Source organism: Otolemur garnettii, unplaced genomic scaffold, assembly GCF_000181295.1.
Source record: "Otolemur garnettii isolate 467f Iridium unplaced genomic scaffold, OtoGar3 scaffold00040, whole genome shotgun sequence".
NCBI lineage: Eukaryota > Metazoa > Chordata > Mammalia > Primates > Galagidae > Otolemur > Otolemur garnettii.
The window spans coordinates 82,282-96,394 of NW_003852435.1; the positions used below are offsets into that span (position 1 = coordinate 82,282).

Genomic DNA, 14,113 nt, shown 5'->3' on the forward strand with positions numbered 1-14,113 from the left:
GAAAAGGTGAATTTTTTATCTTTCCCTATAGGATCTTGTGGGAGAGAAAAGAAAACTTCCCCTTTGCCCCCTTAAGTTTCACTAAAATAAATTTGCATTCTGTTTCTCTTAATCTGCCAAAGATGTCAGATTAAGAGAAAGAAATTATAAATTTATTTCCATGCACACCAGGAAAATCACAGAGTGGTTACCCAATATTTCAATGGGGTCCAAAAGTTTATAGGCTCTCATTTGAGAGAGGAGGGGAAAATGAGGAGTCTAGACAATCCTGTTGAGGGAAAAAAAATTGTTAGTTCCTAGGGAGGATGAATGAATATGGATAAGGCAAACAGATTTTCCTGAAATCCGCCTCTTTGGAAATTAAATTGACCCGAGAGACAGGTGTTATCTTTGACATGAGTTGGGCCGGGTCTAGTTGTATTCTTGATCCACTTTTTTTGCAGTATACTGAAATATCAGGGAGAGGAAGGAAAGACAATTGTTCTTTTTGAGGGGTCCTCTGGTTTTATGCAGCTAGAAGGAAAGCCCCTTCTAAGGACCTGTTGATCTCTAAGGGCCTTTCATTCAAAATACTCTTTGTACAACTTGAGGCTCTTTTGTTATACACAAATTTTGAAAATAGACTTCACAGATGTCACTTAAAGTCTTATTCCACTATAGTTTCACATTCATTTCTGTAGTTTGCTTGGTTGGACCACATCAAAAGAATCCTGTTTTACACAGATAAGTAGTTGTGAATGGTAGCAGTTCTTTTTAATAGCTTGTGTTGACATCTCCAGATAGTCTTCACTAAATATATCCAGGAGCTTGAAAGCAAAGTAGTAGGAAATCTATTCAAAATTTATTTCCTAACAACATATAGCAATTGCTTAAGTGTCTTATTGTGGACAAGATAAGAAAGAGTACCCCAAGTTACGATAGGTCATTAGTCTGCAGCACAAGACCTTCTTACTTGATATACTGGGCACTCACTTGTCATTGTACAACCCACTATTAGGCTTGATGAGAGACTGTGCTGAGGAGATGTGCCCAACCCTAACCTGGCGCTGAGCCTAGCTGGGCCTCTGGCAACTCACGTAATTTCTCCTGCCTGGGCCTGCACAGGGCATGAATTTTTTAGGAAGGCCAATACAAAGCTACCACCTCCAGAGTCCATGACACATTTATAATTTCAGCTATTTTGAGGACTGTAAAAGACTACTTCATTTTGCAGGATAAGTTAAATATACTGATGTCAAAAGAGGAGGGGATGAGAAACTGTTTGCATAGATAATGAGGGAAGGAAGTCAGTAGTGTTTGGGCTGAAATGTTACACTTCTCTTACCATAGCTTTACAGGACTCTTCCCCAGCACCACAGACCATCTCATATAAAGACGTATAGATGTATTCTGAATTCTTTTCACATTTTGGAACTATCTAATTTCCAATTTGAATTTTTGTAAGGGGTTGAGGATGAGGTGTTCAGAAAAAAATTCTCTTTATACAAAGGAGTCGTATTTGGGGATAACATTCTCTGAGCTTTTTTTCTTTTTCCAATATGATATGTTTCCTCTATGAAGACGTATCTGTCAAAATTTGGAATTGTATTTTATTTTATTATTATTTGATTTATTTTTTTTTTTTTGGCAGTTTTTGGCTGGGGCTGGGTTTGAACCCACCACCTCTGGCACATCGGGCCAGCGCCCTACCCCTTTGAGCCGCAGGCTCCGCCCTTTAATTTTTTTTCAGACAGTCTTAACCTGTTGCCCTGGGTAGAGTGCCATGGCAACATCAGCTCACAACAACCTCCAACTCTTGGGCTCAAGTGATCCTCTTGCCTTAGTTTTTTTTATTTTTTAGTAGAGACAGGGTCTTGCTCTGGATCAGGCTGTTCTTGAACCTGTGAACTCAAGCAATCCACCTGCCTCAGCCTCCCAGAGTGCTAGGATTACAGCCATGAGCCACCGTGCCTGGGCTCTCTGAGCTTTTTCAAACTTATTTGTGAAAACCAACAGCTGGTATTGAAGGGGATGTTTTTATTTCTCTCAAGAGGCTTTTTATTTTAATGCAAAGATATATTAGAAATGAAAGAAAGAGTTTCTAATATATAATTAGAAACTTTTTTTATAATGTTAGAACATTTCTAACATTATAAAAAAGCAGCAAGTTTAGGTAATAAAACTGAACTGAGCTAGTCCTCTAAGAAATGCCAAAAATTTTTTTTCATTTAACAAATATTTAGCGAGTGCTCACTATATGCCGGCGCCTATTCTTAAGGCCAGTAATTTTCCCAGTAGCCATTCATCCTCTCCATCCCCTGCCTCAACCCGCTGAGTCCTCCACCTTGATTGCTATTGCTGAAGAACCCTTGTGGTTCCCCAAGGGCCTAAATTGGATTCTAGTTTCCCTCCTTCTTCAACATACTCGATTACACTGTCAGTGCTCTTTTGCTTTCTAACTTGTACCTGAAACATTCGAGCTTGAAGGTGTTTGGCTGCCTCATGAAATACCATTTCTGTTCAAATGTCATTGTTTTCATAGTAAAAACCAAATAAAGTCCAGATTACAAAATTGGTTGGTTCCGAGTAAATGGCATCTTCAAAGAAAATTTCTGCTTGCTCATAGTTTGACATTAAAATAGCCAGGACACCACACAGCAGCAAGCCGTGGATATGATTCTGGTTGAGGGAAAGGGCTTTCTGAAACCTTTGTTGGTTTTTTTTTTTTTTGAGACAGAGCCTCAAGCTATCCCCCTGGGTAGAGTGTGGTGGCATCACAGCTCACAGCAACCACCAACTCCTGGGCTCAAGCGAGTCTTTTGCCTCAGTCTCCCAAGTAGTTGGGACCATAGATGCCCGCCACAACACCTGGCTATTCTTTGGTTGCAGCCGTCATTGCTGTTTTGGCGGCCCGGGCTGGATTCGAACCTACCACCTTGGGTGTATGTGGCTGGTACCTTAGCCACTTGAGCCACAGGCGCCGAGCCCTTTGTTGTGTTTTGATGTTGTCTTCAGTTAGAAGGCAGAAGGCACCATAGTCCAGCCAGTGACCAAGGTTCTGTGGGCACACACTAACCTCTCCTCCTAGTATACTGCTGGCATTTCAGAGTTCTCATTGACTTCTGCTTCAGCTGCAAAGAGTCAAAGCTGTTCAATGCTTGTATAAGTGGTTGAAATAGCATCCCGGACATCATGTGGCATGGTCTGGTTTAGGGCCACATGCATCCGATCTACTAAGAACACACAGAGCTCACTGATAAATGTCTGCAGTTCCTCCCGGTTTTGAAATGATGTTGTCTTCAAGTACAATGCCAAGTATTTTTCATTTTCTACCCCTTTAACGATTGAAAAAATGAAGAATAGTTCTGTCTCTAGTTGTGGTTGGCATTAACAGCATTGAGCCATATTGATCTGTACTGGTGCAACAAATAATTATTTCAGTATACTTTAGTAACTATAAGGGTGTCTCCAACTGGTAGATTAGAAAGGAAGAGCTCCATGTATTAGTTATCCTATACTAATAAAAGTAAACATTTATTAGTAAATGTTTACTTATGTGAATAAGCAAGTACTGTAGACATTGTGTGTGTTAATAAGACATAAAAGTTGCTGCCAACCAGGTTCATTGCCTGCTGCTTGGAGGAAGCCAGTACCCAGAGACAGTAGGGTTTATGGCAGAGAAAGAGTTTATTCCACAAAGCACTAAGGGAGGAGATATAGAAGGAATTTCTCAAATCTGCCTCCTCAAGTATTTGGGAGTCAGAGTTTTTCAAGATAGTTTGGTGGGCAAAGGATTATGCAGTCAGGGTCTGTTAATTGGCTGGGTATAGGATAGGGATAGAACTCTCCACCCCTTAGCCTCCAGCCTGGGTGGGTCAGTCAATCCACTGGAATGCAGGACCAGGTTCTTGGGTGAAGAATCCCAAGACCAATTAAGTGAGTTCCCTGATGTAGGTTGCTGGTCTGGGTGGGTCAGCTGATGCACCCGAATGTAGGATTTGGAAGATAACTCAGAAACTACTCCTAGGTTTCAAAAAGGTGATAATTTTCTCTATGGAGAAAGCTAAGAATCTTTATGACCATCAACTATGTGACTCTAGAGTAGCAGACAGTGGCTAATTACTATCATTATATTTATCTGGACCTGTGCCTTATTTTTAGTTACACCCTCACCCTGGTTCTCCCCTTTCACCCCATTGTTAAATTTTTAAGGGCAGTTTCAAAAGTGCTTTAGACTCATGACCAAATAAAGTAGTAATTTTCATGTGGTGCACAGAATGGTAATTCAGGACATATTGGTTTGAGAATGAGGAATTCTTTCAATAGAAATTTTTAAAAAAATTTCTCAAGACATTTGTCCTTGGGAGTCTGCCTCAGGACATTTGTCCTTGGGAGTCTGAACCTCTTATGCCAGAGTCACAGCATTCCTCATCTCCTTTTCCTGGGCCCAAGCAAAAGAGTCCCAAGATGAATTGGGCCAGGATATCAGCAGTCTTCAGTCTGGAGTTGGTATTTTCAAAATTAAAATCTATCCGTTTCTTTGAAAATATGGTATCAGTGGAATGCCCTCAGCATGCTCCCTCCTCCTCTCTGAGTTATAGGAGGAGTGCTGAAAAGGCAACAAAGCCTGCTCTTGTATTCTCCTCCTCCTTTGTTCTTTACTTTGAATTTATGCTCTTTTCTTGTCCATTTTATATATCCTTATACAATCTCAAAAGTCATGTTAGAATAAAGAGGGGTACAGTAATAAATGAATTTTAACTAAATTTCTTTTAAAGCAGTGTTTCCCACCTGTGAGGCATATCAGAATCATCTAGATAAAATTAATTAAAAAAAAAAAACAAAAGGTGGTAGGCCCCACATTGGACCTGCTAAGTCAAAATCTTTAGGATGATAAGGCCTAAGTATATGGGTGGTCCAAAGATCCCCAGCTATTTGTGATATGTAACTTTGATTATAAAGTACTGTGCTAAACCATATTTTCTGTTTAACTTCCTAGGGTAATATGTGATATAATCCTATAGAAAATATTTTTTTCTGGAGGAATTTTCTTTAAATCTATTCTTATTTAACTTCAAAAAGATTTTATGAGTGTATGTATGTACACATGAATATGTAAAAATAATACTTGATTTTTCTTTATCATTTGATTATGAAAATGACCCACAGACACTTATTTTGGCTTTGTCCCCTTTTTTTTTGTAGTGACCATTTATTTTTCTGTTGCACAATCCCTGAGTGGGAATGAACTTACTCCCACCATGAACTGGGGGCCATCAGTAAACAGTGATGATAAGATGCATTTAATCTTGATTGCTATAACTGCCATCAGCTGCAGAGAGTAATACTGCTCATTAAGTTTGCATAGAATTTAAAATTCGTAGTGGAAAAATTAAATAAAAGTTTAAAAAGAGTTAGGCCAAATTTTGATAATGTCTTAAAGCCATCCCTTTATGGTTATGGGACTTGCTGAGTTTGAATGTTGTTGTTTCTCAAGTGTCTCTATGATTCAACATAAGCCTACTCGTACTTCTTAAACTAGTACTTTTTTTATTAGTAAGAAGTTGAAATAATTAAGACTTACATTTAAATCTTGGTTTAAATATACATTTGTTGCCATTATGAAGCAAATTCATCAGTTTTCTACAGCTCAAAATTTGTAGTGAGTAGCAAAGAGTTTATCACAAAATATTATTTGCATTTAATAACAGAAACGAAACCATTGTCTTTCATATTAACACGTGTAAGAAAAATGTGTTCATATTACACACGTATAGCTCCAGTTTTTTTTACAGGTGGTGAACTTTTATATGCTATGACTATTAATAGTTTTCTTAAGTCTGTTACAGTATTTTAGTGTTAGCACATTGTGTGTGAAAAATTGCTTGCAAGTTCCACGCTATTGTTTCTCAGTTCCTATCACTCCTCTGATGACTGTTCCCAGCTTCCTCCATTAAATATAGCGAGGCCCTGGGATGGTCCCTAGCATAGCTTTCCAGGAAAACTTACCAACTTCCAGAAAATGTGTTTTATTGATAACCAGAGCATCTCTGTAGAGTGAGTTTACATGGCTTCTCCTTTTAAAATGGAATCAGTATGGGGAATAGTGGTTCTTACTGGTAATCCTAGCACTCTGGGAGGCCATGGCAGTGAATTGCTTGAGCTCAGGAGTTTGAGACCGGCCTAAGGAAGAGTGAGACCCCATCTCTAAAAAATAGCCGGGTGTTGTGGTAGGCACCTGTAGTCCCAGCTACTCTGGTGGCTGAGGCAGGAGGATCACCTAAGCCCAAGAACTTGAGGTTGCTGTGAGCTATGACACCTTGGCACTCTACCCAGGGTGACAAAATGAGACTTTATCTCAAAAAAATAAAATAAAATACAAATAAATAAAATAAAGTGGAATTTGTCAATGCATTTTAATCCCTGCAAGAATAAATGGATTGAGCTGAATTCAGTTAAAGTTAGGTGGATATGATTATCCAATATCTAAATGAACATTTTAAAAGAGGAGTAAAATGCTAAATAAAAATGGGTGTGGGGGGAACTCTTACTGTATTATATAAAAGAGTAATAGGAAAAATCCTCAAATGACCAAAAAAAGCTTTCTGAAGAGCTTTCATTTTGAAGATTAGAGAAGATGGCTTCCCAGTTATTATATGTAACGTATGTTTAGAGAGAGGTGCTATGAAGCCAAATAAGGTACTGTCCAGGTCTTAAAAATTAATTCTGCATATTCTTTGGTGGGTGCTGGGATTGGTTTCAGGACATGACAGCACGTGATCTGCTGCAGCAGAGATACACTCTTCCAAACGGAGATACTGCCTGGCGGTCCTCACCCCTTGTGAACGCTGCTCTGGAAGGCAAGCTGGTCCTGCTGGATGGCATTCATAGAGTCAATGCGGGGACACTTGCTGTATTGCAAAGGTTTGTGCGAGACACACATACAGTGTGCCAACACAGGCGGTAGACGTGTAACCTTCTCAACATGTAGATCTTGAGAAACTCAAGATTCTATGTCCAAGTATAATGCCACATTTTTTATTGCTATCAACACCATGCAGTTAAACTTCAAATAATGAACATTTTGAGAAAAGCCATTGTCATCACAAAATTCTGTATGTGAGAGCTCCAATAGAGAAGATTTCAGTAATTTTGAAAGACTTTATGTATATAGATATATACATGCAAAAAGTTTTCACACAGCTGCAGTTTCCAGTTTATCAGCGTCACAGTAAATAGCCATTTACTATTTACAAACTCCTTATGAATCACAGATCTTAATTATTAGTTGATCTTGTTGGGATTTTTTTTAAGAGAGGAAAAAAAAATTTTTTTTTTTTTTTTTTTTGAGACAGAGTCTCACTGTCACCCTTGGTAGAGTGAGTGCCGTGGCGTCACAGCTCACAGCAACCTCAAACACTTGGGCTCAAGCAATTCTCTTGCCTCAGCCTCCCAAATAGCTGGAACTGCAAAGCACCCGCCACAACGCCCAGCCATTTTTTGTTGTAGTGGTCATTGTTGTTTAGCTGTCCCGAGCTGGGTTTGAACCTGCCAACTTCGGTGTATGTGACTGGCACCGTAACCACTGTACTACGGGTGCCGAGCTGAAAAAAATGTAGTTTTTAATATAAAATCTGTAATTGATATTTGATTATATTTTATGTAGACTCAGAAAGCTCATTTTTTAGTTATAAATTCAAGTGTTTCTCTGTAACTATGTTTTCTTATTTCTGTTTAGGTAGGAAACATTTCTACATATTCCTAAAAATTTTCTAGAATTTAATGTTGAGAGAAGAGTCTTCATGTGTAACTTTTGTGGAAATTTTCCCATATGGTCTCATTTTAAGAGATTAATGATACTGATTGTTTTTTGTTTTACCTTGTTTCTATAACTTATAAACATTTGATTTTTAACTTTGACTTAATAAGAGAAGTTGAATAAATAGAATAGACCATTTCCATATTTGAAAACTCAAAGTTTTTTGTTCTGGACAAGATGCAGATACCAAGTATAATTAAAGATTTCAAATACATTGTATTAATCATGATTAGATTTTAGAGTATTTAACAATAACAAGCACAAACTTTCAGTGACTTACCACAACTTTCCATAGATTTACAGTATTTTTTTGAGAAACTTCCATGCCACACTTAAATTATGCTGATCCCCTTTTCTTGGCTAGCTCTTGCATGTTTGGCCAACTGGGCAGAATGGCAGCAGCACTGAACACTGAGTTCTCATTCTGTGCTGGACATTGGAAGCCAGTGTTTCTCAGGTTCTCAACCTTGGAATCACCTTACGGGAAGGGAATTAAAACTACTGATACTGAGGCTCCACCTGCACAAATTCTAATGTTATTGGTCAAGGCTCAGGCTTGAACCTCAGCATTTTTCAGCATTTTCCAGAGGATTCTAATGTACAGCCATATTTGAGAACAGCTATACATTAAGCATCAGTTTTACATTAGCTTTTAATTTTCACAGCAACTCTATGAGGTTGGCCTTATATTTGTTATAAAAGGTAAAAGTTTGGTGATAAGAACAATCAACTAATTTGATCTTAGCCAAAAGGCCACAAAAAAGTTGAGAGAGATGGTGTGGTTCTCTTCCTCTTCAGTCATTCAGCTATTAGGTGTAGAGCTGGAGTTGAACCCAGGCCTGACTGGCTTCCTGCCTATGCTCCTACCCACTGAATTATACATTTTTCCCCTCCTCTAAGGATGGAGGCTGTGTGAGGCAATTCTAACATGGACAGCAGAAGACTTCGGGTTTGGAGTAAGTTCTAGAACACTGCTTTTCAGCTGTTTCAATATCTGGAAGACAGTTCTTAAGGTGTGAATGGTTAGGCCAGTATTGGAGTTGACATGAAAAGCAATGTAGTTATTTCATTATGAAGAATTTTGGCCAGGCAAGTTGCACTCTGGGAGGCTGAAGAGATTGAATTGCTGGAGCTCAGGAGTTTGAGACCAGCCTGAACAAGCGTGAGACCCCATCTCTACTTAAAAATAGAAAAACTAGCTGGGCATGGTGGCTAGTGCCTGTAGTCCCAGTTACTATGAAGGCTGAAGCAAGAGGATCGATCACTTGAGCCCAAGAATTTGAGGTTGGCTATGAGCTATGATGATGCCAGGGCATTCTGTCCAGGGGGACAGAGAGAGACTCTGTCTCAAAAAATAAAACCCTATAATTCACAAGATAGAAATATTTTGATACCATTCTTTAAAGCAGTGATTTTCAACCAGCGTTCCATGAGAGGATCTTAGGTGTAGCCACAAAAATTTTTAAAGATTATTTTTGAAAGAAGTTCAAAGTACAGTATGTTCTTTCACTGTTTTTGATCAGCATAATTTAAGTGTGCTATGGAACTTTAACTATAGGTTCAAGTGTGCCCTAACATAAAAAAAGCTGAAAAACACTGCTTGAAAGAGTTACCTTGGACTGAAGGGAATGAGTGCCAACGGCCTTGTTCCTTAATATGTAGCTCTCGGTTATCCTGAGTCACTCGTTCAGCTGTGCCTTTTCCTCTCCCTCCTTTTCTTCCATTTTCTTTTTCCTCCACTTCTTCTTTTCCTCTTTCTAGCCACATCTGGTGTTCATGAAAACTGCCCTCCAGGACAGGAACCATCAGTTTTGACAAGTATAACAGCACTAACTGGCTTGAAATTTCACAAAGTCTAGCTAACAAAATTGTTAGATTCAGTTGCCAGCAATAATAGACATTAAAATGTTGGCTCACTGACTCTGCCTCTAATAACTTCAGTGTTCAAGACTGATTCATTTGTCTTCTGCCCTTCTTTTGCCCTTATCCCATCAGGTTAATCCATGATCGAGAGCTGAGCCTCTATGATGGCTCTCGGCTGCTGAGAGAAGACAGGTATATGCGCTTAAAAGAGGAGCTGCAGCTGTCTGATGAGCAGCTCCAAAAGAGGTAATTCTGGGTGCATTACTCTTACTGTGGAGTTAAAAATATTGTCTATTAATTTTCTAAATCTAGTCAAACTAAGATAACTTTAAATAGCTTAATAATTTGGTGTCCTGAGCATACTAATAGTTTGGCACTTCTTAAAATGTGAGGTTGCTATCTAAGATGTAATCTGTACTCTTGGCCTTACTTTTAAATAAATGTTTAAACATTTTATAAGAACACGGGTTTAAAGAAGGTAATCCCCCCTCTGTTGACCTATAGGTCATACTTTTGTATCCCCTCAGCAGAACAAAAGCTGGGCCCACAGTTACTAGGCTCACCCTCCTAGGGTATCCCCTGTAATCCCTGGCTGTGCTACCTGATGTAGAGTTGCCCTTTGTGGCTTACACATTCCTTCCAGAGCTGTAACAACCAGATGCAATGTTTGAGACTTGACTGGATCCTGGGGTAGGAAACAAAACAAAGACAGCTATAAAAGTTAGAGAAGTTTTAGTATGGGAGATGTGTATACACATATTGAATTAATATTTTTATAAGCATAATGGTATTGAGGCTATGAAGGAGACTATTCCTTTCAGCAGAGATGCTTACTGAGATACTTAAGGGACCAAGTGAATGAAGAATACCTATAATGAACGTCCAAATGTTTCAGGAAAAAAAAAGATGTGTATAGCACACACAAACACACCATAGAGTAGGATCAATTGAGAATGAGAACACAAAATGTGAAAGTCTTAATTGGCAAAATCTAGGTGAAGGATATATGGGTGTTTTTTTTTTTTTTTTGAGACAGAGTCTTACTACATTGCTCTTGGTAGAGAGCCCTGGCATCACAGCTCACAGAAACTTCCAATTCTTGGGCTTAAGCAAATCTCTTGTCTCAGCCTCCCAAGTAGCTGGGACTACAGGCACCTGCTACAACACCCAGCTATTCTTTTTGTTGTTGCAGTTGTCATTTAGTTGGCCCGGGCCGGGTTTGAACCCACCAGCCTTGGAGTATGGGGCTGACATCCTCCCCACTGAGCTATGGGCACTGCCCGAATGTTTGTATTCTTTTAAATTTTTATGAGTTTGAAAAATTTTGAAATAAAAAGTTTGAAGGGTGATGTTTCTTTCAGCTGCATTCATACTTTCCTTTAGAGTAGGTTTTGCAAATACAATTTTCCATCTCACTACGTTTCCATAGATGTTTGAATACAATTAGAGGTCACTGTGTTGGGGAAACCTTAGTCCCCGATCTAACCTTATTTAAATGAAGATTTCCCTCACAAAAGGACAGAAGAACCTCTGTAAGTTGACTACCCAATGATTATAACCAACTGGTCAACATAAGGAACTAGGCCCGTTTTACTGACACATATGTGTGGTATATGTCCAATTTATGAAAATGAGATCAATTTAAGGAGGTGGTCAATGTGAGATGGTCAACTATGGAGGTTCTACTATATTTAAAACATTAAAATCCCACAAAAGATGGGTGTATTTATTGTGTTATGCTATGGGCAAAATTTTGTTTAAAAATTTTCTTGGAATTTTTTCTTAGAAGGGAAATGTTAAATTCCTAAAGTCTCTGTAAATTTGAAAGTTTACTTGATTGCACAGCTACTCATACTTCTGAAATATATATTATCAAATTCCTCTATACCACTAAATGGTTTTTGTGTGAGTTTAGGAAGGCAAGTTATTCTTCTCATATTAATAAACTCTTAGTTTATAACATTCAATTTTTGTGCATTATTTGCATGTGAATCAGTAGTCAGGAAACAGTTCATATTTTCAGAAGGAGGATTCAAACCAATTGGGCAATAGCTTACAGCAAGCCTGCACAGCAATTTCCCTTGGAACATGAGGTACTGTGTACTGGCCCGAGAGGCAGGGACCTCTCTCAACCTGGCGCGAGGAGGTAGAGTTGACCTGAGTGGAAAGCGATAGAATGGTTTTGGCAGGACTGATGCAGTGGATGGGTGCAGACAGCCCCTGAACCATGAAAACAGCTTTATACAGTATCTTAATGATGTTGCATAAATCCTAGCACTGAGGTAGAGATCAACCTTAAAGAGGAAAAGCTGCTTGTCGATAACAAGGCTACATGGGCTACGTGACTTCTGGCAGGTGGAAAGAATGTTGTTAAAGGAGAAGCAGCTGGTGATCGTTTCCTGAATGCCACTCCAAGCGGCGGGGGGGGGGAAGGGGGCTTGTCCTGCCGCCCACAGCCTGCTCCCCACATCTCTCTGTTTTATCCTTTTTTCAATTCGTCGTTAAGCAGCTTTTGGAGTCGTCGTTTGACTCCCGACTCTGTAGAAGACTAAAATGTCTTTAGCTAATTATGCAGGACTACAGATGAGAACCATGCATAGCAGACATAATAATCATCACTCCTAGATAAACTTCTCGGGGGTGACTGGCTTGCCACACATTGCACCAACTTCTTCAGCTGTTCCCATGTCAGGGGCTCCGCACTCTGAGATGTCTTGGCTCGGGGATGAACCTTCAGGATGTCAGTCTCAGTGTCAAGAAGTTCCTCTGGCTCCGTTTAGGGAGCCAATGAGGGCTGTCAGCTGTTCTAAGAAAAACACAGACATATCCTCTCCTCCATATCAGAACAGGGTTAGGCCCTTGCCAGATACCGGTTAGAGGATCTTTCCATAGGATGTTTAGAATTAGGTGCATTCCAAAAATGTCCTACTGCTGTTTCTGGATATCAACACTCAAAGTAAAAAGGGCATGAGAGAAAAGGTTATGAGGTGTATTGGGGTATACGTCCCCCTTTTGTAATTTATAAATTTGAAGTTTAAGAGTGTGGTGAGTGCATTCAACAATTCCTTGGCCCTGAGGATTGTGTGAATACCTGTTGATAGTGAAAGTGGAGCAAAAGGAAAAGGTTTTACTAGTATAAGACCATTGTCTGTCTTAAGTCATGGAATTCCTAAAATGGCAAAAGCATTTAGACAATGAGCAATAACATACTTAACAGCTTCACCAGAATGTGCAGAGGCAAAAAATGAAACCAGAGTAGGTGTCAAGAAGATGAACAAGAGTTTTCCAAAAAACCCACAGTCACATCCATTTGCCGTAACTGACCTGGTAAAAGACCATAAGGGTTCACACCAAATTGAACAGATGGTAAGCAAAACATTTGCAGTCTGCAGGCTGGAGAGGAATAGTCCATAGCAATGAGTGGGGGAATCCTGTATCAGTCCTCTCCAAATACAAGGTCTAACTGCTATTAAGGGGAATGGGGTGCTGACTGCTCCAGACTGTTTCCTGCTGAAGATGAGTGATGATATAGGGGAGCAGTTAGAGATTGCTCCATCTTAATTCTGGAGGTAGGTACCTTTCCCCAAGCTTATAAAGCTAATTGATTTGCTGATAGGCTTCAGGTAGATAATAGAATTGATTTGTCATAGAAGGCTGAGCCCCTCTACAGTAAAAGGAGTGTTATTTTGACTTGCTGCCTGCTTGGCAGCCTAAACGGCCTATTGTAACCTCCACAGTGAACAGTCTCCAGAAAGGCAAGCCGTAGCAACTGACCTCCAGTCATCAGAAGGGAGAGCCTCACTACTCAAAGTATCTACCAAAGCCAAAGCAACAGGAGCGTGGGACCACACCTGTCCCAACTCCCCAAGGGCCTCAAAAGAAAGACTGATGCTCTCTCATATGGCTGATATGGCTGCCTTGCTCATCTGCAGTCTCTGGCACTGGGAAGTTAGAAAAGCCATTTAGACATTCTAGCTTGTGCAAAGGTCTTTTATCATATTTACCGGAACAGGTCACATTTTTCTGTGTTTTAAAGGTGCTTTCCTTGAGAAACTTCAACAAAGTGTTTCCAGTTTTAACCCAACAATTTCCAGTGAAATCGCAGGCACATAACATATGGAAACACATAGACATACATACTTACCCCCGACTATGCTTACCCCCCAAAACTTACTGTACAGTTTCATTTTTTTCACTTATCTTATTTTTCACTTTTCTCACCTGCTTGGTTCCACTTTCCTGGTCCCTGTTTGAACTAGAGGGGAATGGTGGGGAACAAGGATTCCCTCATCAGTTTGAACTTACTTTTCTGTACTCAGGTCCCTGGTCGAGCACCACATACTGCATACAGGTACGAGAGAGCAGGACCTCTCTTGCCCTGGTGCAAGGAGGGAGACTTGACCTGAGGGGAAAGGTGAGAAATGAAGAAGAAGGACGCACACAAGATAAGAG

At 39.7% G+C, this 14,113-nt stretch overlaps 1 protein-coding gene across 1 annotated transcript in view; it reads left to right on the forward strand.

Annotated features, from left to right (window-relative positions):
• Nucleotides 1-14,113, forward strand: part of LOC100961950 (von Willebrand factor A domain-containing protein 8) — a gene marked incomplete at its 5' end in the record, with an annotated part of 309,966 nt that overhangs the window by 57,633 nt on the left and 238,220 nt on the right. The window contains 2 exons of the mRNA XM_012805376.2: nt 6,743-6,903; nt 9,794-9,907. Coding sequence (XP_012660830.1) covers nt 6,743-6,903; nt 9,794-9,907 — 275 coding nt within the window. The remainder of the gene's footprint in view (nt 1-6,742; nt 6,904-9,793; nt 9,908-14,113) is intronic.